Source organism: Apteryx mantelli, chromosome 1 (assembly GCF_036417845.1).
Source record: "Apteryx mantelli isolate bAptMan1 chromosome 1, bAptMan1.hap1, whole genome shotgun sequence".
Taxonomy (NCBI): domain Eukaryota; kingdom Metazoa; phylum Chordata; class Aves; order Apterygiformes; family Apterygidae; genus Apteryx; species Apteryx mantelli.
Genome location: NC_089978.1, coordinates 157537630 through 157562715, shown reverse-complemented (window position 1 = coordinate 157562715; position 25086 = coordinate 157537630). Strand labels below are relative to the sequence as shown.

The following is a 25086-nucleotide window of genomic DNA, read 5'->3' as shown; positions in this document are numbered from 1 at the left end:
TCACTCTGTCCTAGAAGTAAGGAACTGCAGTTCAGCCTCTTCACTTTGTGCTCTGCTTACACTGTTTACTTGGGTATGTCCTACCACTGTTGTCTGAATAGGAAGAGCCTGTGCAAGGTGTTCTAGAGGTGCTGTTCCTAGTAGCCCAGGGAGCAGAGCATGACTGCATGAGCTGCAAATAGCCCATCTTTTTGCAAGCTATAAAACAATTCTGAAGAAAATGAAAGAAGGATGTTTGAGATCAGTTGACGTATAGGTAGTAGCAAGGACGAGTATAGAGAGGTAGCAAGGAAGAGTAGGTAAGCATGAAGTGAGAGGAATATTGTTTAGCCAGCATGGATTTGCAGTATCATGGTGCTGCTAGCAGCAGCACCCAGAAGAGAGATGGTACATTGTGATATACAGTAGTTTACATTGATTTGCTGACATGCTTCAAGAAGCACAGTTTATTATGAGGTGTAGTGTAATAACTTGCTCCTTCAACAAGCTCCTTTGCTGAACTGTGATACAAAAAAAAACATGGTCAGTGACTTTCAAAAATTAGACCTTCTGCTGCTTCAAGATTCAGATGCCAGAGGAATCCATTAAATTCCTTTGCTTAACTGAGAAAATCTCTTTGCCATGCAAGGTTACTCTATCAAAGAGGGATTTCTGCAATGGTAAATGAGATTCAGAGCTTCAGATGCCACCGTCAGTATTAAGAAAGATGGCAGATCGCTGACAGAATCCATACATTAGTTAATACATATCTGCCAACCTTCATGTAACAATGCCCTTAATGATTACAGAGAGCTCCTTTGTGACCAGTTGGCAATGGTGGGTTCAGAGACTCGGATGCCATGTTCTGAGTCATTATGTATTACTGCCTCATTTAAGGAAGTGCCTGGCTCCTTAGTGCCAAAGGGGTGATATCAGACACAGCTGTGATCTTCACACAGGAAACTTCGTTTAGCTGATGCAAATGTTAATTTACTTTCCTCATGCATCCAGGCTGCCTTCAGTAAGATTCCTATAGGATTCATACCCCTTGGAAAGACCAGCACTCTGAGCCACACACTCTACCCTGAAAGCATGAACCAAGTTCAGTAAGTATTATATGTTTCTGAAAGGGGGCTTTTGTTTGATTTCGAGGAGCGGTGCTTCTTGGTAGTTTGGTGCTTTCTTTTTTTCTATATTACATTGGACTTGGCAGTCTCTGGGCAGAGCCTGATGATTCTCTGGACTTGCCTGAATTAATGACTTCCAAAACTGAATAAAAATTAAAAGGAGGAACTATGTGTATTATTAAAACACAAAATCATTTGCTGTAGCTAATGTCTCAGTGATCATGTCATGTTAAGAGTTTGGCATGAATCAAAAAAGATAAAAAGGATCAAGCCTCCTAGGAATAGTCAGAGATACAATATCAGGGATATGACAAAACAAACCCCAGTCCTCTTTCCATCCCTCTTCCAGTTTAAGAATTCTAGAAACTAGTCTGCATATAACCTGATATGCACCTGCATAATAAGGAATACAAGAATCTCTTTAGGAGATTGGATCCCCTTACTGACTTCTGCAGGGTTTCTTGCACCTCTTTGTGAAGGGACTGATGCTGGCAACTGTCCAGCATTCTGAATCTATCTGTCATCATCCTGGATCTGATCCAGCCTGGCAGTATCTGTTGCTTGCATTTTAGTTTGTTGTAAGATTGTTTTGTCCACTCCTAAAATAAGAAGGTCAGTCAGCTAATCTTTTCTTTTCCCCACATTTTGTTCCTTTTAAATGTTTTCTTTCTCTCTTCCTGTAATAATGAATATATTTTCTTGCTTCTGAAGTCCTTTCACCCTGGCTCTCCCAGTGTCTCATTAGCATTCTTCTTTAAGGAACCCTTCCTGGTATCCATCATACATAAAACCCACAAGCCAACTAGCATAACATCCTTCATTAAAACCACCAGAGTGCTTTGAAACTTGGCAAGATAGACAAGGTTGTAATCCACAGCTAAGATTAAAATAATGATATATGTTTGGGTTCTAAAGAAGCTATTTGAAATGAATGATCTTCTTGTCCCCAGTAATGAACTGTGCAGGTGAGAGCTGCAGTGTATTGGTGAATTTGAAAGGAATTTGGTCAATAGGCTGCTTAACAACCCCCATCAGTAACAGAACTTGACTTAAGAAGTGCAGTAGCGATATTTTAAAAAAATAATAATATTTGGGCTTTGGTTTTCTGCACTATTGGATCTTACTTTGGAATTAGGAATTGCTGAAGTCTTAGAGAAAGGTAAGACTTGGGAGAAATGTAGGGCTGAGGGAGGAACAGCTTCTTTCTCTATCTCATTATTCTAAGCCCAATGAAACCAAAGGCAATTTCTCCTGCTGATACAACTGGGTATTGGACTGGATCTAAAAGTTGCATTTGGTTTTGGTGTTTTTTTTTTTCCTGTCCGGCTGTGACACTGGAAATGTGCACAATGTAGAATTTAAATTTTACCCAACTTAAAAATAAGGAAGTGATGTTAATAAGGCTTCAAGGCCAGAACAGAGACCTGTTTATGAACTGAAACACTTTGGTTACAAAATCTTCAGTGCTACATTCCATGGCTTGAAATGAGAAGAAGCTGTAGCTACTGTCAGCAACTTCACTGAGGCCAAAACAAAATGGGCAGTGATAATAGGTAGATTTATATTGGTAAAAGACTTCAAAACAAATTAACATATTGAGGCAATTTGTGTTTCACACATATGAATTGAGACCAGTCTCGTGCCTGTCCCTTTCCCTCCCAGGCTGTTATATCTGCCACCAATAAAATAAATCCATGATATTGGTCTTTAATATTTAAGCATCAAAAACAGCAAGTAACAGAGTTGGTGCATGATCTGCCAGATTAGTTGAAGCAGGAAGAATATTTAAGAAAAGAAATATCCACATCTGGTTGCAAACATCCTTTGGTTCTTGAGATGTTTTGCTGCTTCGTAGGACACAGGCTTTGTCATGCATTGCAGCCACCCAGTTTGCTTTCCAGTTTTAAGGAAGTGCAGCACTTTGGCAGAGTTCCTTCTCTGGGCTGGCACAATGTTTATTTAAAGACAAAACAAAACAACCCCCCCCCCCCAAAAAAAAAAAAAACAAAAAAAACCCAACAGCTTGATAGTGGGAGCTACTGAAAAAAATATGCCATTTTAAAGCTTATTCTTTTTCTTGTTTGTGTTCCAGACATATTATTAATGCTACATTGGCCATTTTGAAGGGAGAGACAGTTCCACTTGATGTCTTGCAGATCAAGGTAAAAGCATCTGCTTATTTGGCACCCAGCATTCAAACTAAACACAGCATTCCTAAAACTTTCATTTTCTCATGTTGTTCTGGTTTCTCCATTCTTAGTAGTTTTGAGGGATCCAGGAAAGCAAGTGGTTACATGGAATATTTTTGTTCTGTGTAATGCTGTCATGGATCAGCTGATGACATCATCAGTTCTAGTGGCAGTCATTTCATCAGCTGAATGCTGTGACATCAGAAGGTCTAAACTGGAGAAAGTACTTGAATGCATGAATACTTTGTTGTGAGTCTGAAAAGAGCATTTCAATGAATACAAAACTTAACACTGATATTTCTGTGGAAATGGTGAGAGATAACAATACCTGTCTGAGCTGATTTAATACATCTCATATATTGTGGAAGTAATAGCTTTCTTTTTCAAACTGAAAAGTGTGAGATGGGAAAACCTTTGACTATGCCCAGTATGCTTTTTGAATACTTTTTTTTTCTCCTATGTTGCAGAACATACGTTTCTACAGCAAAGACCTAGTGTTGCTGTGCAGAGCTCCTTGCTTTGGGCTGACAGTATCCACAAAATTAAATGACTCCTACTGGGTGTACAGTCAAACTCAATCAGCCTCTAAAAACTTCACCTATTATATTCCTCTCTCGGGATAGATGGAATGTATACAACTTAAATTCTGCTTAGCCTTTATTGCTGTTACTATTTATTTTACCTTTGCTGTGAAATTTCACTCTTGGTATTAATCAGAGATAATTTTCATATAGAAATGATATTTTTCTAGTTGGAAAGCAAAGTTGGAAAAAAGAAGATAAGAGACTGCAATTTTGCACTGTTTATTTTTCTTTACAGGGAGAAAAGGAACAGCCTGTGTTTGCAATGACTGGGTTAAGATGGGGATCTTACAGAGATGCAGCAGTTAAAGTTAGCAAGTATGGAAATACTGTTTTTTGAAGCGATACCTTTTTTTAACATCTGTTATTTAAAAACAAATACTTCCTTTCACAATGAAGTCTTTTTTTAGTGTTAGCATTTGACAGGCAGAGGTACCCACTTTTGTTAGGTCTAGCATTACACACATGAGACTGTAAGACATTTCAGCATTTTTGTCATTCAAAATTAACGTTTATTTGGTGCTGACCTGTCTGTCCCCCCACCCCCAAATACTCATTTTTTGCTTGCCTTGTGGTGCCCACTTCTGGAACTTTTTTCAGATTGAATCACTGGGAAAAGCTCTCCCTTGAGTAAAGTCAAATAAAGTAATTGCCCATTGTTTTTCATCAGTTACCAATGAAAAGACGCACACCGACTCTGTAACTTGATTCCAACAAGGAGCCTAAGATGGGATAGAAATGCCCTTCAGTTCCTGCCAGACATGGCATGGACTGTACTGTCTGATGACTGTTTTCTGAATGCTGAACTAATAATTGTTGTTTTTTTTCCAAATGGGCGTTTAATATGCCACTGTCTGTGTATCAAAGTGCCTAGCATCTGGTGAAGGAGCAGCCTGGCCAAAGCAGTTCACTTCTCAGACTGTTAAGGGGGAATTGCAGCACATACTGTTGCTGCTTTCTCTGCACTTAAACCGCTACCAGGAAATATGGTGTGTTTGTTTTGTAAATGAGCTGTCTCTGACAGGAAGCAAGAGGTAGCTGATCTCTTAGGTCTGACTGGCAGACATTTGAAAGGGTTTGATAAGAGGCGATGTGGAGTGGGGAAGGCCTAGTAAATGGCCAGGGTAGTTGTCCCTGGGAAGCATGGGGCATGTGCAGTAGCTGCTGTGGGTGCTGACTTGGCTGTGCTGCAGGCTTTCCAGTGAATTACAGCCCCAAGATTAAGGGAGTGCCTCCTCTGTCCTCCCTGCACTCTCACTAGGCTTCCTGCCCATGGCAAGTTTTTGCCGAGTGTCAGCCTTCCTGTCTCTTCCTGCAGCAGTTCCCTTTGCTAGGATTCTTTTGGACTCGGTGTCAGAGTCATGCCAGCATTTTGTTGACTTGGAGTGGTGTGGACACGTTCAAACCTGGTTCTGTTCCTTCAATGTTATTGAATGCATAGAAAACGCAACCAGCTTGGAAAGCACTTCAGCCACAGATGGATGGGGGCCGAGAGCGCACTTGGGAGAAGGATCACATGTGCTTGCCCTGTTCTTCTCCCAAAGCATCCACTTTTGGCCCCTGTCAGAAACTGGATATTGGGCTAAATGGATGCTTGTTGTATTCCAGTACAGCTGATCTTTTATTGAAAAGAAGGTGCCTACTGCAATGGAAGCCGAGCTGCAAGTCGCAGTGCCAGAAATTTATCTGGCTATACTTGCACTAAGCACTGTCCTAGTGGAGGCATGGTGCTGTGTTTCATGTTTTTGAGAGTTTGTTATTTTATAGACAGTGGCTCTTCCATGGCTTTGTGGGTGCAGTGTGACAATTGCATGCCTTTGTAGGTAAAAGCTAATATACTTGTATCTCTGGCACCCTTGAACTGATGACATTTCATGTGCTGTGTTGACCTTCTTTGGTGGAAGACTGACCAAAATGAGTGCCAAGATCACCTAAATATAGTCACATGCTTAAATGCTGTGCAATGCTTTATGGCTGATGAAATTATAAAACAAAACAAAAACATTGATCTTTTTGATCTGAGAATCCTTTGGGGCAAATGAATGTTTGCTGGCTCTGTTCTTGTCTCTGACTCTGTTGACTTTTGCTTGTTTGTTTCATCCAACTTCATTCTTTAGCACATATTGCAAAGTTGTGTCCTGCCGGCTGTTAGACCACAGATCCTTAAATCATTCCTAGTTGTGTTACATAACTAGGTAAAATTCTTCTGCTGAGATGTCAGGCTGCCTGTAGTGAAGACTGTATACCACATTTCTGTGATCTGTGTAACTCGGGAAAGGGACGTCACTGCTAAGCCTCTGGTGATGTGTAGAAACTTATCTTATAATATCACAAAGTTAAAGAATGTAGGAGAACACAAACTTCAGTGTCAAACCAGTCTGTGTGCTCTGACTTCATGTATGATTTCTCCCTATCCCAATGTGGACCCCCAGATATCTAAGGAGTTCTATCTGTGTTCTTTTTTCAGTTACTGGTACCTTGGGCCTCTGAAAACCAAAGCAGCTCACTTTTTCAGTACATTTAAGGTAAAGAATAATTGAAAAAAGTGTTGGGTTTTGTTTTTTTTTTTTTAATGCCTGTGTACCTGGGAAGTCAAAAGGCTGACTGTGTTTTGTATATGTTATGTGCAAGTTTTTGTGAATGGTTCTGGTAATAATATAAAATGGGAGGGAAACTCAACTTTTTCAAACGCCTACGGATAGATGTAAGCTTAACTTTTGGAGAGAGGAGGAGGAATATTTTAAAAAATCTCTTTTCTAAGGATCTGTTGCTACAAGATCCCCAGGGGGAGCCAGTAACCACCTTTGAAACTGGAGAGCAATGGTGGTGCTGCAGATAACCGTTAGAGTGCTCTGTCACCTTTTCCCAACCATCTTTCTTATGATAACACTTTGTTCTGATTTTTTTCATCTGGCAGAAGTGTCTGTAATTAGACTGCTCACGAATGTTGATAATCATGCTTCCATGTGTAGTAAAATGAATATGAAGATTAATGGCTTATATCTCACTTTGAATTTCTCTGATGCTTAAAATTTACTCTAGAAAGTTTAAAATCTGACCTGCATGAAAGGTGACGCATTTTCATTCACACATTTTTCCTGATCTCTGAACATGGAAAAGTCTCATGAAAAAGCTGTAGAAATACCCAGGAGCTGCTACAGCAGATCAGATTGTGCATTCCAGCCATACTGTCTGTGACAGTGCCAATGCTATGTAGGAAGCTCCTGTAAGGGGAAATTAAATGGTAATGTGTCTGTGAAAGATCTTTTTTCTTCCATCCCCAAGAAATTTGAGATGATAATTCTGTGCTGGTATTCTAGGTAGAAACCTGTTCTTTACCTTTCTCCAGCCCCTTTCTCACTTTGCTTTTATTGAGTCCTTAGTCTCAGTGAGTGCCAGTGGCAGTGGGTTTCACTGGTGGGTTATTCATTGTATATTAAAAAGATCTGTTTAACCTGCTTAAGGTTAAAGAGAAGTGCCTACTTCTTTCTGCTGTTTAGAAGACTTTCTGCCTGATCTCTCCTAATTATGCTATTCATTGCCGTACATGTTTCTCTTATGTTATCATTTTTTTAATTCCTGCGTTAAATGGCTCCAGCCTGTTGAGTATAATCTCTGCCTAGCTTGTCTTTGCTGCTGTACACTGAATCTTTGCTGGTTTTGCTGTCTTTTGAAATGGGGTGACCCATAATTGAATACAGTGTAGGGGGGAAGGGCTCACCTCTGACATTTATGAGCACCGTTATGAGTACTATTCTGTCTTCTAAAATACAGACTTAAAGTATTGCAGCATTGCTGCTTTTCCTTTTAATGATTAAGACTTTTTGTTCATGTATTGAACTACTGATAACAATTTGTTTGTCCTGTTTATATGAGTAAGTATGATAGCAGAGTCTTCCTTGCTCTCGGAAGTGTGGGATGAATTAGCTAAATAACCTGGGCTATATGATCTGAAACAACTTGTAAATTTCTGGCTTTAAGACTTTTATTTTAAAGTTTTGTGCATAAATAACTGTATTGAGTGTATGTGGGCTCTTGGCTGGATTGTTTTAGTGTACAAATTTAAAAAACACTCATATTATTCCGTCCGTAAGTCCTATGTTCTGAATGTTTCAGAAATTAGTTTAAAAACAAACTGAGAGGAAGTAAACTTTGTCCACAATGTCATCATCTGGAAGTATCTGAGGAGTTAAGGTTCTGCTGCAGTCCCTCATTTTTTGGCACTGGAATCTGAAATATCACTGAGAATAACATAAAACTTTTTTGTTTGTTTCTCAGATGCCTTATAAAGCTCACCTGACTTGCCTTAAGAGCCTTTGAGTGGTTCTTTGTATTGCTGTGTATAAGCACCTGACTATAAGGTCAGGTCTTGTTTGAGTTGTTGGAGAACAGAGGTCTGCCTTGGCTCCAGTGCTGCACTGTAGTCTTTGCCTGTTTGCACTAGACCCTGCTGTGCAGTTGCGCTTTAAGGTTGCCTTTGTGCCGTGCAGAAACCAAATGTGCTTTCAAAGGTTAGTGTTGTCCTTGCCAGTTTTGGTCCTTCCCTCTAGCCAAAAGCAGATGTTTCACCCTCCCACACATCAACAGCAAAGAAAGCATCCCTTTCCCCTCTGCTTAGAGAGGGGAAAGTACCTCACTTCTGGGTGGGGGAAGAGTAGATTAGTAGACTTGGGAACCGTGGATAATCTTTTTCCAGCTGCAAAAATGTCATCTTGCATGTGTGAATCTGGAGACTTGAGTGCTGTAAAGCAGGCTGAGGCAGTGGTGGTGTCTGACTAGTTCTGAGGGAGTGCTTGAGGGCAATAAGTCTTAGTCCATCAGCCTGAATAAATAAGCTGAAGTACTAAACAGAATAAACTGGTAGGTGCTCAACAAAAGACCCTCTATCTTCTGTCTTTCCCTTCTGTGTAAATCGAAGGAATGGCCTCAGAGACATCAAGCTGCTCTCATATATCTGGGTCCAGCTGAGAGACCTTCAGAAGAGCCAGAGGAAAAGCGGTCCAGACCTCCTTTGCATGTGAGGCTTTACAGAAGACTTGCGTTGTACTGGTCACCTCCCCCAAAAGGTAGGGAGTATGTATTTTGGCATAAACTCAGAGATGAGCTTTACTCCTTTAATAGTCCAGAAAGAATTTTTTTCTACATTACTTTTCAGGTCTCTCACATCTCTCTCTCTTTTTTTTTTTTTTTTTTTTTTTTTTTTTTTAAACTGTGACTTTGTCAAGATGGTTACAGTGACATCTGCCAAAAATGGAATGGAGCAGTTCTGTCAGTGTTCATCTTCTCATAAACAAAAGTGAATTTGCGAAGAACCCTAGGAGTTTGCTGGGGTTGCAGTAGCTTGGCATTGGTATATAAGTCTCTGTAGGTGATATTGGGCACTTATGGGCCAGTTCCTTTAAATCTTCTTCCTACAGAATGTCTTCTTAGCATGCTAGAGAGAGAAGCATCCCTTGTTTTCCAGTGCGTGTGTGTTTTGCTGAAACAGAGCAACAAATGTTACTTAAAATAGAGGCCAATAGAACTTGGGCCATGCAGAAGTCTTAAATTTCTCTTAGTGCCTTACTCGAAAACCCTAGGACTGAATTTCCTTCTGCATGCCCTGTGAGCCACTCTTGGATTGGGTTGTTAGCAAGACAGTGCATGCAGCAGAGTGGAGAAGGAATCACATTTGCTGTGATCCGTAATGATGCCAACAAAACTAGACCTTTCCATTCCTTCTTAGTTAGCAGGGATGAATTAAACAGGAGCATGGACTAAGTGACCTGTATATGAGAACTGAACTCTGGGGCTTTCTCCTATAGAAAATACATATTTCTGCAGCACCCTAAACATCAGATCTCCTAGCTTTTTTTTTTTTTTTTTTTTTTGATAGCGGCACTTCTTGTGTTTCTCAAATGTTTCTGTAGTACTAGCCCAGGAGACTTATTAATCCATGGGCACAAGGAATCACAGAGCTGCCGTGTAATATGCTTGATCATCTTTCCTGTTACTGTATGAATGCTGAGGGGTTTTGGGGTTGTTTGTTTGTTTGTTTGTTTGTTTTCTTTCCAATGCTTCCAACCTCCCTTTTCCTTTTTTAAGTTTTTTTTTTTTTTTTTTTTTTTAAGTTTAAAAGAAACAAAGCTAGTGGTAACAATGGATTAAAGTGATTTTGGTGGCTGCTATTGATGTTTCATGCTTCACAGCAGTGAAATGATGGTCTGTGTAATTAAATTCTACTTACTGATATCTTCCTGTATGGATTCACAGAAATCCCCCAGGAGGTAACCCAGGACAACTGGGAAGAGTTGAAGATATCCACCATTGAGCTTTCCATTGCAACTCAGAACAGACAGCTCGATTTGACAGTAAGAGCATAGTACAAATGGATTCCAAATGTTCCCTGGCCACACAATTTTCCTTTCTTGCTAAACTCCCGTTCTTGTGTCTACATAGAAAAAACTTGTTACCTGATGCATGTCAGGGCCCCTGGTTGAATCCAGGAATGGGCAAATGGTTTCTGAGAGTCCCTTGAATAGAAACGGTTTTAGTCACTGAACTGGATTAGAGTCAATGATGTAAAGTAAAAACAGACCTACCATAATTTGAAAAACTGTCTCATTACCACATACTAGCCCTTATGTCCTTTTTTCTTTCCCTTCTCATGCCTTTAAGATGCATTGTGGTGTAGTAATGACACTTTAATACTGGTATTTAAGAAGAAAGCCATGTAAGATTCTTTCTCAGTTCTCTTCTGTAGCTTGGGAAAATGGACCAGTTTACCTTAAGGCAGCTGCACTTCTCTATTTCCTGAGCTGCAAGTATCTTGATACTGCATCTTTTCTCTACTGATACGGATCCTCTTATATCTGCCCCTTATTTCTGTTCTTGAAGCCATTGTCCCTGCAGCCATCAAAGCTGAGCAGTGGCTCTCTGGAATCCGCACCGGGGCATGTCTGCTGAGTATTGTCAGCCACTCCTGTCTTTCTCTCACCTCAGATTTGTGCCCAGCCTGTGCTATTGAACAGGACCTGATAAAGCTATAGAGATGTAGCTCAGGTAGTGCCAAGCCTACTATTGTAGATATGGCAAATAAATAAAATAAGTTATACTAATAGATGCTTTTTTTTTTTAACTTTTGTTTTTTGATTGCATCTGTGCTAGGACTTTTGCCCGGGCAGAAATGTTAAAAAAAAACTTAAATAAATAAATAAATAATAATGCTTTCCTGGCAAAAGCTTTACTGAATAGTTGGTTTAAGGGCGTGTAGCAAATAGAAACCTAGCTAAATAAGGAATTTAAAAGGATAATATTGAGAACACTTTGACTTCCAATTTGTATTATTTAAAATTCTCTTACTGTAGTGTTTGGTTGCCAAATGTGGCATTATTGTATTGTTGCTTGGGATCATGGAAAATCTTTGTGAACAGATAAACCCAAGTGATCTGCTTTCATTTTCTTTAATAATTGTGTGAAATGTAACAAGAAGCAGGCTGTGTGAATCATTATTTCAAGAAGTGAATAGTCTTCAGTAAGAAATTACTAGCTATAATTTATAACTTGAATCTGTCAAGTCAAGAGAAAAAAAAAACTCACCGGAAATACATCATCTGCCTCCTTTTGTGGGACAAAGCACTGGGCATTTTGTGAACATATTGCAGTAACAAGGGTGTGATGTTTTGAAATGTTAACTTTGATTTTTAAATCTTTTTCCATAGCGTACTGAAGATTTCATGAATATTTGCATTGAAGCAGATACTGTCAGCAAAGGACAGTTTGTAAACAGAGGGTGAGTATGGGAAGACTGCCAAAAGATGCCAGATTCTCTGAACAAGTCAGAAAACTATTTCTGGGGGTTTTGTTATGCTTTTCTCTGATTCTGTACTGCACAAGTCAGAAACAGAGGGTTGCAAAGGATATAAATCAGTAATGATTCATGGGGATTACAAATTCTGTTCTTCAAAATTCTTATTAACTTTCTCTTTTCTGGAAACAAGGCAGAGCAATCTACCTGGAGTTCTTCATAACTTCTGAGTTTTCTATACCTTTCATTTTTTTCCCTACTGCTATTGATCAGTGCTACTTGGATGACAGTATTGTAACCCAGAGTTTTAAAGACAGTCGTAAAGGCAGTAGCCATGCCACCAGGCACTTTTGGCTCTAGCTGCTCAGTGGATTGAGAGAAGGGTTGCTGAGCTGATATGTTTGTACTAGTGGTACTTGGAATTTTAGAACTCTGTACAAGGCAGGTTCTGGTTTTAAGTGAAGAGCTCCCTTAGCTCAGTAACTATTCTCAGAAATGGGACCTGAGCTTGAAGGACTCTTTGAAGATGCACATTTAAAGAGGGACTTTCAGCAAATATATTAGTGCTGCCTGTATATGAAGCAAGGAGGTTACAGGTATGAATAAGCAGCACATAGAGTAAAAACGTGTTGCCTTCTTTGTGCTTGGAATGTTGTCTTGAAATGTGCTTGTTTCTCCTGCACTTTAAGTAGGTCACCAGACACAAATCAGAGCTGCTTTTCCCATCTCCTCCATACTGTCCTACTAGCAAATATGTCACATCTTCAATGCCCTTGTTATTGTCAATAGGCTTTCCTACTAAGTCCAAGTCTGCTCTTCTATCATCTTACCTCTTTATTTGCTGATTCTGTTTTCAAGTCTTTGGGCCCCCTCTAGTGAAACCAGATGGAAAGATTTGGATGCTTTTTCTACCTGCTTGTAATTGCCCTAATAATTCCTGCATGTGTGTTTTGCCTGTGGTATTAATAGCAGCAGCAGGCTCCTTATTTGCACATCCCAGAAGCCTTAGTGGTAATAGGTCTTCTGACTTATGCATACACAGTGGATCAGGTGTTACTGCATTTAAGTTGCACCAGCCATTTGGACTATAAGGTGCTTTGGAACTGAAATCTTTGCTTTAAAGACTATAGAAGGAAAGAAGGAGATTTGGTGTGACCTAAGGGAGAGATATTTGAGTATGCACATACTGTAGAGAGTGTCTCCCATGTGGACTGGACATGCTTCACCCAGTAGTATGTCATGTTTTCTGACTGCAAGAACAGTGTCATGCAGAAAAAGCCCCTGATCAGTGTTAACGTGCCCTGTTGGCTAGAGCTAATTAGAAGCAGTACCAAAAGCTTTGAGCTGTTGTTCAAGCAACATTCAAAGAAATGAGCTCTTTTGATTTAAACTCTGCCCAAAAGGCTATGGATAAGGACGAAAGAGAACGAGGGAGGCTTGGGAGTGGGGGCAACTGATTAGTCCTATAGAAAGAAGTCAGGATAGAAAAAATGCACCCTGTTTTGCAAGGCAAAATCAGGGTATTCAGAGGCCTCTTCACCACACAGTGCCATTTGGCAGTTAGGCTTGAATCAAGCCCATTATTATAGGGTCCACACTGCCCAGCATCAGTAGTGTTTGTCTTTGGAAAAGTGTATAAAGAAGCTGCTTTGTTGTTTAATGCATAGTTTTGAACCTCACCAGATTTTGGTGGGTTACCAAGGTTTCTGGGTTTCTGATGCAGGTATTAAGGATTTTCATACTGAGGAGGGCACTGCCATGAACTGATCAGAACTGATGGATCGCACAGAGGAACCACACATCCTGTGGGAAACTAGCATGCAGGTTCAGGCAGCACTGAGAGGGGGGAATGCATCAGAGTGCTGGAGGGCAAATGATGTTGAGTTTCAAAGAAAGGAGTAGGTCATCCCAGTCTTACAACAGTGCCCCTTGGCTATGGATCAGATTTGTGTGAACAAGAGCAACTGCAGCTAGGGTAGAGCTGATGTTTAAGATGAGGTGGGGGAAGAACAGATGGTTTCACTGTAGCGCCTACTACAAAGTGCTGGAGCGGAGGAAAGGGGGAAATATAAAGTGTAGCAACAGTAATCCACATCCCACTAGCCAGCTTGAGGTTCTGTATGTGATAGTATGGAGAGCTGTCTCTCCAGGGCATGAATGTGGTTATCAGCTAAAGTGTAGAAGACCGTTTCTTTTGGTTACAGTCTTCCTTTGAATCATTTCACATTGGCCACTTCTGTCAGTGAGAACTAGGTGAAAATTGTGTATGCTATCTGCAGTAGGTGTTGTGGTTCTCTCTTTGCCTGTGTTTTTGTAGTTCAGCGTGTGGAATGGGATCAAGTGATCAATTGAAACTGTTGCTGTTAGAATTTGTTCTTGCTTCTGTTTCACTTTGCTGTCATGTTTTGAGTAAAGAGCTCAATCAAATGCAAATGACTTCTGATCCTTGTTATCTTCTGTATAAAAATAGAGAGTCACTAGAGAAGCAATAACTTTACGTGGAGTTGTATCTATTTGCTTTTTCCAGCATTCTCCTTTGACTGATCTTTAGTTTTATGTCTTGTCTTTGAGCTCACCTTGATCCCATAATTGCACCTATGTAGAGGCTCATTTAACTTCATGGACCAAAATATCTACTTGCTCATCAGTGTGCAATATCTAGGACCTTATATGTTAAACCTGAAACAGGTTAACCTTAAGCAGGGAATCTTGCTGCTTGTTTGTACAGCACTGTATAAACTGACAGTATAGCATGCCATCAACGATTTATAATTCATACAGCTGGAAGGATGTTTAACTCCCTCACATTCACTCACCAATCTTTTAGTGTATACATATTTGATTGATTAAAACCAAACTTTCCACAGTTAATATTGCTTCCATCCTCCCATGCCCTTTCCTTTGGTGGCCTAGCTTTTCTTTGTCTTTGGTTATCCTCTCCTGTTTCAACCTTCTCATCTTCTTTCTCTGGGATTTCCTGCAATCTTAAGAGGAGCTTGCATTCCTGAGGGCATGGATGTTTGGTATATAGGGTTCTTCTGACCTGTTCTTATGACTACTTTTTCTGAGCAATGCGAGACTATTTAGATACTCTCTCCTTTCACATCAGTCTGCTAGAGATCCCTGTGCCTGACAGAATAGGTAAGGACAGCTGATACTGCCTGTCTGTGGACTGTGATTATTCTGCCATGCTTGAGAGCTGTGATATACTAATACTGTAACTCTTTCCTGTCCTGTTTGCTTATGGAGTGTTGCTGTCTGTGTGGAGAAGGGAGCAAACTGAAGGGTTACTGCCTGGGGTGCGGGGCACCGTGTCAAAGGTCAGCCAAAAGGTTATGTGTGTTTTCAGTCGGGAGGAAGATAGAAGTAGGTCAGTGTGTGCAAGAGAGGTTGTGCTGACCCCGAGGCAGCATGCCTTAAGTACAAAAGGAATCACAACCTACTATTCTTTAACAGTTGTGCCAGTGACCGGACAGCAACCTAAGACTTGAAAAAGACCAAATTGCACTTGTGCCACTGATTTTCTAAGACAGGCAATTGCCCTCTTTGTCCTCCCATTCCACATCAACATGAGTAGGAATGTATCACTTCTCTAAATACAGTATGTAAATAAGAATTTCACAGGTACCAGAAGAGAAAGAATAACTGACAAAAGGGAGCATTTTCTTTAGAATCAATAAAATAATAATGTTCAGGAGGTTTCTTCTTAAGAACAATTTAAAAGCAACTAGTAAGAAACTTTATGCTGACTGGTATTGATGTGAGAAGTGGTTTTATTTATTTATTTATTTTTAAGATTGTTTAGGGGTTGAATGTAACTGATTTTATTGGTGGTTCTCATTGAGTTTTTTAGGTTGCTGGTAAATCATGTGTGTTTCTGGGATATGAGGAGATAGTAGCAATCCATTGCAGGAATTGTACAGTTCAGCATGTAAGTGAGGAGCACAAAACTGTGCTATAGAAATATGTTCAGATATGTTTAGGGAGACATGGAGTAGAAATTGGCTCGGGGCTGTCTGTGAATACTCATGTGTATTGACTGCTGCATAAGAAGGAATGTCCGTTTTACTCTCTGACACTTAAAATGACAAGTATTTTCGTATATACGTAACTTTTAAATTTACCAAACCCATAGTGATTTACCAAACCATAATGATGCATCAGCGCTAAAGATGGCTATTTCTGACAGAATCTGCTCCTTACCTTGCCTTTCTTTTGGTTTGAACAGAAGTCAAAAGATGAGTGATCCACAAATGTGTCCTGAAGGGAGTCAGTGTATCCAGGCCAGCAAGTGCATCTTGCAGCTTCCAGAGGTAAGAAGTTGAGGGAGTTGGAAATCTCTGTCATTTTACTTTCCGATACCAGCTGATGCTGCGCATTAAGAAATCTCTACTCCAAGTTTGATAGGTGATTACACTGTTGGTGAGACACAGTTTCTAAGCACAGCAAGACAGTCCCAGACCTGAAGACACATGCTGGAATTTCCTAAGTGGCCTATAAATCACAGGGGAAGCTTTATTCTGTCAGTGAGCAGTGACAGTGCTTTTATGTAGACAGTGGTGGTCGTTGCAGGGGGTGATCTCTTACTTAGGTGCATTGCATACGCACACTCTCTCCTTACATTTTGAAGACTGAATTCTTCCTTTAAACTGTTACCCTAGAAGGGATTAAGCTGTAGGGAAGAAGGTATCAAATATGAGAAGCCTTATGGAGGAAGGGAGAGTGACACAAAGCAGTGGGACTCAGATCACTGTAGGGAAGTTTCTCAAGACTTTGAATAGGTGAGACTGAGAAAGAAGCCAAAACTGTGACCTGCCTATGTAGATTAGATTAGTCTTTTGTTGCGTCTTAGGAAAAAGAGGCTGTTATTGGAGCAGTGGGGGAGGACTGTTGCTTTTGCAAGGAGATTAAGCCAGTCTCGTAGATCATTTCTATCTTCAAATGATATATGGCTCTCACATCATTTGATGAGCGCAGCTAACAGAGGCAGCGAACAGACGCAGCAGTTTGCGCAGCAGTGGTTGGGCTCTGACTAGAACTTGAGGATCTTGTGGAAGTTGTGGGCTTTCTGAGGACCCCCGAGGACCTAGAAGGTGATCGCTGTGAACAGGAAAGGGGAAGCTAGGCAAGGACAACTGCAGGAGGCCTTGACTTCTCCTGGGAAAAGCTCGTGGGAAAAGCTCCAGCTAGGAGTGGCTGCTGCTAACGAGCTCTCTGGGTTGCCCCTGACCAGAGGGGGTTGGGGCCTTTGATCCCAGTGGCCCTTGATTGGGCGGTCAAGCACCCTGTGAGTCAGTGCTAGGGAGAGGCCTATATAAGAGCCAGGCCTAGAGCGCAGCTCCCAGAGCGCAGCTAACAGAGGCAGCGAACAGACGCAGCAGTTTGAGGCAGCGAACAGACGCAGCAGTTTGCGCAGCAGTTCGCGCAGAAGGGCGCGCGAAGGGACGTGCGAAGGGACCTTCATTTCTGTTCCCTGTGGTGTACACTTCCTCAAGTATGGTCGTGACAAGCCGCACAGCGTGTTCCCCAGTGACTGTTGGAGTTGCTGCGTCAGAGGCTTGGACCCAGACTGACCCTCTGACAGTAGATGCGGCTCTACAGGTGTCAGGCTGTAGGGAGTGCTTGGGGCCTCTCCGGGAGGCCTGGGCTGGCAGCCAGCTCTCATGCAGGAGGTGTGCTGCTGTTGATGAGTTGTGTCGTCAGGTAAGGGAGTTACGGGAGGAGGTCAGTAGGCTGCGCAGCATCCGAGAAGCAGAGCAAGAGATAGACAGGGTATTCTCGGAGACTGTACAGCTCCAGGAGTCCCAACCCCCTGCAGCAGTGGAGTTGACGGAGGGCTCTGTGCCGTGTGAAACGGTACATCATAACATCACAGAAGAAGGCTGGAAACTGGTCACTGCTCGTGGGAGGAGAAAGGCTCCTACTCCTCCTGAAGACCTGAAGCTGAAGAACAGGTTTAGTGCCCTCCAGGATGAGGAGGAGATGGGCATGGCTGCCAGGGAAGTAACCGGGACAACAGACCCTGTGCCCTGCCGGAACACCCGGAAAAAGCGGCGGGTGATTGTTGTGGGGGACTCCCTGCTACAGGGGACGGAGGCATCTATCTGCAGACCTGACCTCTTGTCTAGAGAGGTTTGTGGCCTGCCGGGGGCTCGTGTGAGAGATGTCATGCAAAGACTGCCAAGGCTTGTCCACGCTTCGGACTATTACCCACTGCTGCTCTTCCATGTGGGCGCCAATGACACCAAGGGCAAACTGGAGACCATCAAGCAGGATTTCAGAGCTCTGGGGATGGTGGTCAAGGGTCTGGGAGCCCAGGTCATCTTCTCCTCAATCCTGCCAGTGAGGGGGATGGATGAGAGGAGGAGGAGACGGACTTTCCAGGTTAACGACTGGCTGCGCCGCTGGTGTTGGCAACAGGGTTTTGGTTTCTACGACCATGGGACCCTGTTTGAAGATCGACAACTGATGGCAAGAGATGGGATCCACCTCACGAGGCGGGGCACGCAGGTCTTTGCCAACAGGTTGGCCAACCTGGTAAGGAGGGCTTTAAACTAGGAAAGATGGGGGAAGGGGAGAGTTATAGGGACAGGGTAGTTGGCAAAAGACTGCTCAAGTCAGGATGCCTCCAACAGGTGAATGCAGCCAGGGAAGTACGCATGGGATGTGGCTATGGAGGACCCTCTTTTAGCCCTCCTGGGAAACCTGCATGCTCGATCACCTCCCTGAAATGCCTGTACACCAATGCACGCAGCTTGGGGAACAAACAGGAAGAACTAGAGATATCTGTGCGGTCGCAGGGCCATGATCTCATTGCCATTACGGAGACATGGTGGGATAGCTCGCATGACTGGAGTGCTGTCATGGATGGCTACGTGCTTTTTAGGAAAGACAGGCCAGGAAAGCGAGGTGGTGGAGTTGCTCTTTATGTGAGAGAGCAACTGGAATGTATTGAGCTGTGCCTAGGGGTGGATGAAGAGCGAGTCGAGAGCTTATGGGTAAGGATCAAAGGGCAGGCTAACAGAGGTGACACTGTTGTGGGTGTTTACTACAGGCCACCTGATCAGGATGAGGAAGTTGATGAGGCCTTCTACAGACAGCTGGAAGTAGCCTCACGATCCCAGGCCCTGGTTCTCATGGGGGACTTCAACCACCCCGATATCTGCTGGAAAGACAACACAGCTAGGTACAAACAGTCCTGGAGATTCCTGCAGAGCATTGGTGACAACTTCTTGACACAGGTGGTGGAGGAGCCAACAAGGAGAGGTGTGCTGCTGGACCTCGTACTAACAAACAAAGAAGGACTGGTGGAAGATGTGAAGGTTGGGGGCTGCCTTGGCTGCAGTGACCATGAGATGGTGGAGTTCAGGATCCTGCAAGGAGGCAGCAGGGCACCAAGTAGGATCGCAACCCTGGACTTCAGGAGAGCAAACTTTGTGCTCTTCAGGGACCTACTTGGAGGAATCCCATGGGTTAAGGCCCTGGAAGGAAGGAGTGTTCAAGAGAGTTGGTTAATATTCAAACATCACTTCCTCCAGGCTCAAGAGCGGTGCATCCCTATGAGTAGGAAGTCAAGCAAAGGAGGTAGGAGACCTGCATGGATGAGCAAGGAGCTCCTGGCAAAACTCAACCAGAAGAAGGAAGTCTACAGAAAGTGGAAAGGGGGACAGGCCACTTGGGATGAATATAGGAATGTTGTCAGAGTATGCAGGGATGCGACGAGGAAGGCTAAGGCCCGTTTGGAATTAAATCTGGCTAGAGATGTCAAGGACAACAAGAAGGGCTTCTTCAAATACATCAGCAGCAAGAGGAAGACTAGGGAAAATGTGGGCCCTTTGCTGAATGGGGTGGGTGCCCTGGTGACGAAGGATGCGGAGAAGGCAGAATTACTGAATGCCTTCTTTGCTTCAGTCTTTACTGGTCAGGCCAGCCCTCAGGAACCCCAGACCCTGGAGGCAAGAGAGAAAGTCTGGAGAGAGGAAGACTTTCCCTTGGTGGAGGAGGAGTGGGTTAGAGATCATTTAAGCAAACTTGACACCCACAAATCCATGGGCCCTGATGGGATGCACCCACGAGTGCTGAGGGAGCTGGTGGACATCATTGCTAAGCCACTCTCCATCATCTTTGAAAGGTCATGGAGAACAGGAGAGGTGCCCGAGGACTGGAAGAAAGCCAATGTCACCCCAGTCTTTAAAAAGGGCAAGAAGGAGGACCCAGGGAACTACAGGCCAGTCAGCCTCACCTCCATCCCTGGAAAGGTGATGGAGCAGCTCATCCTGGAAGCCATCTCCACGCATGTGGAGGAAAAGAAGGTGATCAGGAGTAGTCAGCATGGCTTCACCAAGGGGAAATCATGCCTAACCAATCTGATAGCCTTCTATGATGGAATGACTGGCTGGGTAGATGAGGGGAGAGCAGTGGATGTTGTCTACCTAGACTTCAGCAAGGCTTTTGACACTGTCTCCCATAGCATCCTCATAGACAAGCTCAGGAAGTGTGGGTTAGATGAGTGGACAGTGAGGTGGATTGAGAACTGGCTGAATGGCAGAGCTCAGAGAGTTGTGCTCAGTGGCACAGAGTCTAGTTGGAGGCCTGTAGCTAGCGGTGTCCCCCAGGGGTCAGTCCTGGGTCCAGTCTTGTTCAACTTCTTCATCAATGACCTGGATGAAGGGACAGAGTGCACCCTCAGCAAGTTTGCTGACGATACAAAACTGGGAGGAGTGGCCGATACGCCAGAGGGCTGTGCTGCCATTCAAAGAGACTTGGACAGGCTGGAGAGGTGGGCAGAGAGGAACCTCATGAAATTCAACAAAGGGAAGTGCAGGGTCCTGCACCTGGGGAGGAATAACCCCATGCAGCAGTACAGGTTGGGGGTTGACCTGCTGGAAAGCAGCTCTGCTGAGAAGGACCTGGGAGTGCTGGTGGACACCAAGTTAAGTATGAGGCAGCAATGTGCCCTTGTGGCCAAGAAGGCCAATGGTATCCTGGGCTGCATCAGAAAGAGTGTTGCCAGCAGGTCGAGGGAGGTGATTCTCCCCCTCTACTCAGCCCTGGTGAGGCCACATCTAGAGTACTGCGTCCAGTTCTGGGCTCCCCAGTACAAGAGGGATGTGGCACTACTGGAGCAAGTCCAGCGAAGGGCCACAAAGATGATTAGGGGACTGGAGCATCTCTCTTATGAGGAAAGGCTGCGAGAGCTGGGCCTGTTTAGCTTGGAGAAGAGAAGGCTGAGAGGAGATCTTATCAATGTGTACAAGTATCTGAAGGGAGGGTGTCGAGAGGATGGGGCCAGACTCTTTTCAGTGGTGACGAGCGACAGGACGCGAGGCAATGGGCACAAACTGAAACACAGACGCTTCCATCTGAACATGAGGAAAAACTTTTTCACTGTGAGGGTGACAGAGCACTGGAACAGGTTGCCCCGAGAGGTGGTGGAGTCTCCTTCTCTGGAGATATTCAAAATGCGCCTGGATGCAATCCTGTGCAATGTGCTCTAGGTGACCCTGCTTGAGCAGGGGGGTTGGACTAGATGATCTCCAGAGGTCCCTTCCAACCTCAGTGATTCTGTGATTCTGTGATTCTGTGATGAAAAAAATTCTATTTTATGGGGAAGTAGAACATGCCAGAAGGCAAAAGAATCTGTGGCTACAAAGAGAAAATCATGAACTATCATGATTAGCCAGGATCCTAATACTTGCGTCAAGTCAGCATCACAGCAGTTTTGTGATTCTGAAAAAATAAGTAAACTCTGGAGTGCTGGGCTAAATGCAGCTGAGTAAGGGTTGTGATATAAAATGAAGTCTTCATACTGCAGTTGCTGCTGAGACATACAGGGTATCTGTACATAGCACGATGTAGTGCTGTGCTTGGATTTCTTGACCTAGCTCTGATAAAGGAACTGGAGGCAGCTCAGATGAGTCTTACTAGTTTTGCAAAAAAGCAGGATATGTTGGTATGTGTGGACTGCCACAGCTCTGTGGCGTCTGGGACCTATGCTACTTTTTCCAATCTGTGCTGTTCTGATGTTCCAGCTCATTTGGAGCTAGTTTGAATAGCCATATGACACAACCCTGCCTTGAGGCAAGTGCATGCAAAGCAGGTACTAGATTTGTTTAGATAAAGTCAACCTGCCATTTTGATGAATGGTTTTAATTATTAGTGACTTCATCAGCATTAAAAAAAAAAAAAAGCCCAAGAAAATTCTACTGCTGAATAATTCCTGACCTGTGAATTACTTTGCATCTCACGTTTCAGATCAATATAGTAAAACAATACCAAAAGGTGTTTGTGACATGGATTTAATAGGAGTTATTTAACAGGCACTTCTGCAGATTAGCTTGTGTCACCACTGGCAGACCAAGAAGATCTAAGTGGATATAATTATAGTTCCAATAGCAAAGAATCTTTCAGGATAAACAATGTGGGTCATTAAAACTCTCTAACATTTAATTATCACCAATTAGCAACTAGGTGAGGTAACATCTTATGCAGCAGACTGTTAATATATTATGTGCATTGAAGGATAGCTCTCTCTCTGTTGTAGAAACCAAATAAGCTTGAAGGCATAGTGAGAGGGTCATCTTGGTTAACACTCAGCAAAATATCCAACTGTAGCCTATTAGTAAAATTGGGTATCAGTATTACAGCATTGCTGTAATAATCTGTTTGATGTTTAACCCTAATCAGCAGTGTTATCTGTACACAGGGCACTGAAGGATCCTTTGGCATTGACAATGAGGAATATGAAGCTATGCCTGTGGAGGTGAAGCTATTACCTCGGAAACTCCGTTTCTTCTGTGATCCCAGAAGGAGAGAGCAGATGCTCCGTGCAGCAGTTCAATGAGAATTCATGTCAAAGGGACCACTGTTCACCAGCCTTATCAGGTTCTCTTCAAGGCACATGAGACCTCACTAACTTGATTAACCCCTCCAGACTAATGAATCATTTGGCCACTTTATGCACAAAGTTGGAAGTGGTTGATTTGGCAAGTCTCAAAGGGGCTAAAAGTGCAAATTAGACTCTAAGAAATGAATGTTAACTTGATGGCATCTTTTTCTTCCCCCTAAGGAAGTCTCAGTGTTCCATTTACAGCGCTGCAGGCTGAGTGCTGTGTGCCAGATGCTACTACTTTACTGCAATTGTATATTAAAGTAAAATGAAAGCACACTTGTCCTTGTGTTGGGAGAGCTAAGGTCTGCCTTGCCTATGTATAAATCTCAGGAAATCTGGGATCATGGAAAAAAAAATGTTTTGGGGGAGTAATGCTAAGGAAATTATGAAATGCTGGAACTGCCACATTAAAACAGGTGATTGGTTATCTACTCTGTCACAAAACGAGTTAGAGATCAGTGATAAAAAGCTTCAGAGGATATTTAAAAACTCCCAGTATGTATCTGCTTCCTCTGGTATGCTGGACTACAGCTTGCATATTTCCAAGTCTGAAAATCGAATTTTACTGTGTTTTTTTTTTCCTAATTCATGTAGTTTGAGCTCACAGTTAGTCCTCACACAGCAAAACCTGCGCAAGGAACCTACATCAGCTGATGATCTGCAAACTTCTGTAAGGTCCTGCTCTTCTGAAACCACTTACTGATTTCTTGAGTGGCTCATTAAGATAGATTTGTTATAGACGCTTATGTTATTTTTTGCATCTTGCCAGATTCAACAGCACAGAGTTCCAGTTAATAATATTGTAGAAATATAATCTTTTGATCAAGTTTAGGTATGTTACACAGAAGCAAACTGGAAAATGTCATCTTTGACCTGAAGCTATATGAAGTAGCTTGTGGAAACATTCTTTAACAAGTCAAATGAACCTTTTTTGTAAGTATTACTTTTATTCCTGTAGTAATCCAACAAAAGGCATCCAAATGACTTATTAGTCTTCGTGTGTGGTTACTCTTCTCCTTAACTGTAAACAGTCCTCATAACTCCTTTTACAACCTACGGCATCCCCTTGAGCCCCAATTCTGTAATTAGCTTTGTTGCTTTTCTGAGCTTTTGTTTATAGCTTCACTTTAATTGCTGTAAGGAAATACTGTTAACTTTTGCAAGGTTATGTGTTGCTTGTAATGTAATCTACGAGTTTACCTGATTTTTCCCTTGCTTACTAGAGAGCAAAATCAATCCTTGTTTTCTCTGATGTGATCACTGTTTGTATACAGCTCTCCTGTTATGTTCTGATCTAGCTTAAGATGATCTGTTGATCCTTTGCTGTTGTCAAAATAAGGACATTACTGAATTGACTTCTAGCAGCATTGTAAGGGCTATATGCTGCTCCAACAGCATCCTCTACTGGAGAGCTGCTAGAGAAAAAATGTTTTGAAAGGGGAAAAGTGTTGGGTTTTTTGAGTGATGCTCTAACCAAACTGAATATTGCCTTCCCTGGGCAATAGTAAGATGAAACTAATTACCTAAGGCAACTGGAACAGGAAATAAGCTATTACGGCAAGCATTTGTCCCTTTCTTGGCTAAGGTAGGGGGAGTAGAAATGTGCTAGTCTTTTTAATAGTTATGCTTGTGACAGAGCCTGTCTTGTGCTGTCTTTCATTTGATCTGCAGCAATTAGGAGTGCCCAGTGGACCACTGGGTTGCTCTCTGAGGAAGAGGTTGGCTGAGCTCTGCTCTTCTTGCTTGCCAGAGACACCTGGAATGTTGTTCTGCAGCCACTGGCTTATTCCAACTCAGTGGCAGTTCTCGCCAACTGAATTTTCCTCAAGCTGATGCTTCTGTAATAAAATTAGCAATATTTTTGCTCCAGTGGCAGGAAAGACAAGGCAGCAGCCATTTAGAAAGGTAAGCTTGAATTGTATTTAAAAAAATACCTGTGTTTCAGTAAGCAGTTTCTTTACACAGGCCTGTGCCTGTGGGAGCAACCCTGTATCTGCAAGATGCAAATAACATCAGAGCTGTCTGAGCTTCAGCCAGCCTGCTCTAAGGGCAAAGATGATAGGAACCAGCTTTTGGTTTATCTGCATCATTTTAAGGGGAAAATGACTAACTACATTCCGTAGACTCAGAAGCATGGCTTCTGCTGCAGTGTGATTCCTTGCTTGAGAGTAACCAAGAGTTCTTTCCAGAACTGGTATTAATGCTGTTTTGCTGTTAAAGTAGCAATGATAGTCTGAGATACAGGCTGATATTTAAACAGACATACCCCCAGAAGTTGGTTAGCTGGTGTAACTACTGTTAAAGAGATTTTTCCCCTCCTTCTTCTTTTTAATCCCAGTATTGAGTATTTCTAGACCTCTGAATTGCCAACATTTTATTCAGTGTGGGTAGGTGAGGAAAATGTTACAGAAAATAAGTAGCGGTTGAACCCACAATTTATGGGGCTGAGGAAAGGACTCAGTTCATATGTTTCTCTCTGCCATCAAGACATGCAGCTTTCTTTGTATGAACTCCAAGCTGGGAAGGAAGAGTA

At 42.7% G+C, this 25086-nt stretch overlaps 1 protein-coding gene across 1 annotated transcript in view; it reads left to right on the top strand.

The window, feature by feature from the left end:
• AGK (acylglycerol kinase) overlaps positions 1 to 23875 on the top strand; it is a 40912-nt gene extending 17037 nt beyond the window's left edge. The window contains exons 7-15 of the mRNA XM_013947393.2: positions 991 to 1085; positions 3199 to 3268; positions 4115 to 4194; positions 6344 to 6401; positions 8795 to 8942; positions 10129 to 10226; positions 11577 to 11647; positions 15891 to 15975; positions 22368 to 23875. Coding sequence (XP_013802847.2) covers positions 991 to 1085; positions 3199 to 3268; positions 4115 to 4194; positions 6344 to 6401; positions 8795 to 8942; positions 10129 to 10226; positions 11577 to 11647; positions 15891 to 15975; positions 22368 to 22505 — 843 coding nt within the window. The 3' untranslated portion in view covers positions 22506 to 23875. The remainder of the gene's footprint in view (positions 1 to 990; positions 1086 to 3198; positions 3269 to 4114; positions 4195 to 6343; positions 6402 to 8794; positions 8943 to 10128; positions 10227 to 11576; positions 11648 to 15890; positions 15976 to 22367) is intronic.
• Positions 23876 to 25086: the final 1211 nt, after the last annotated feature.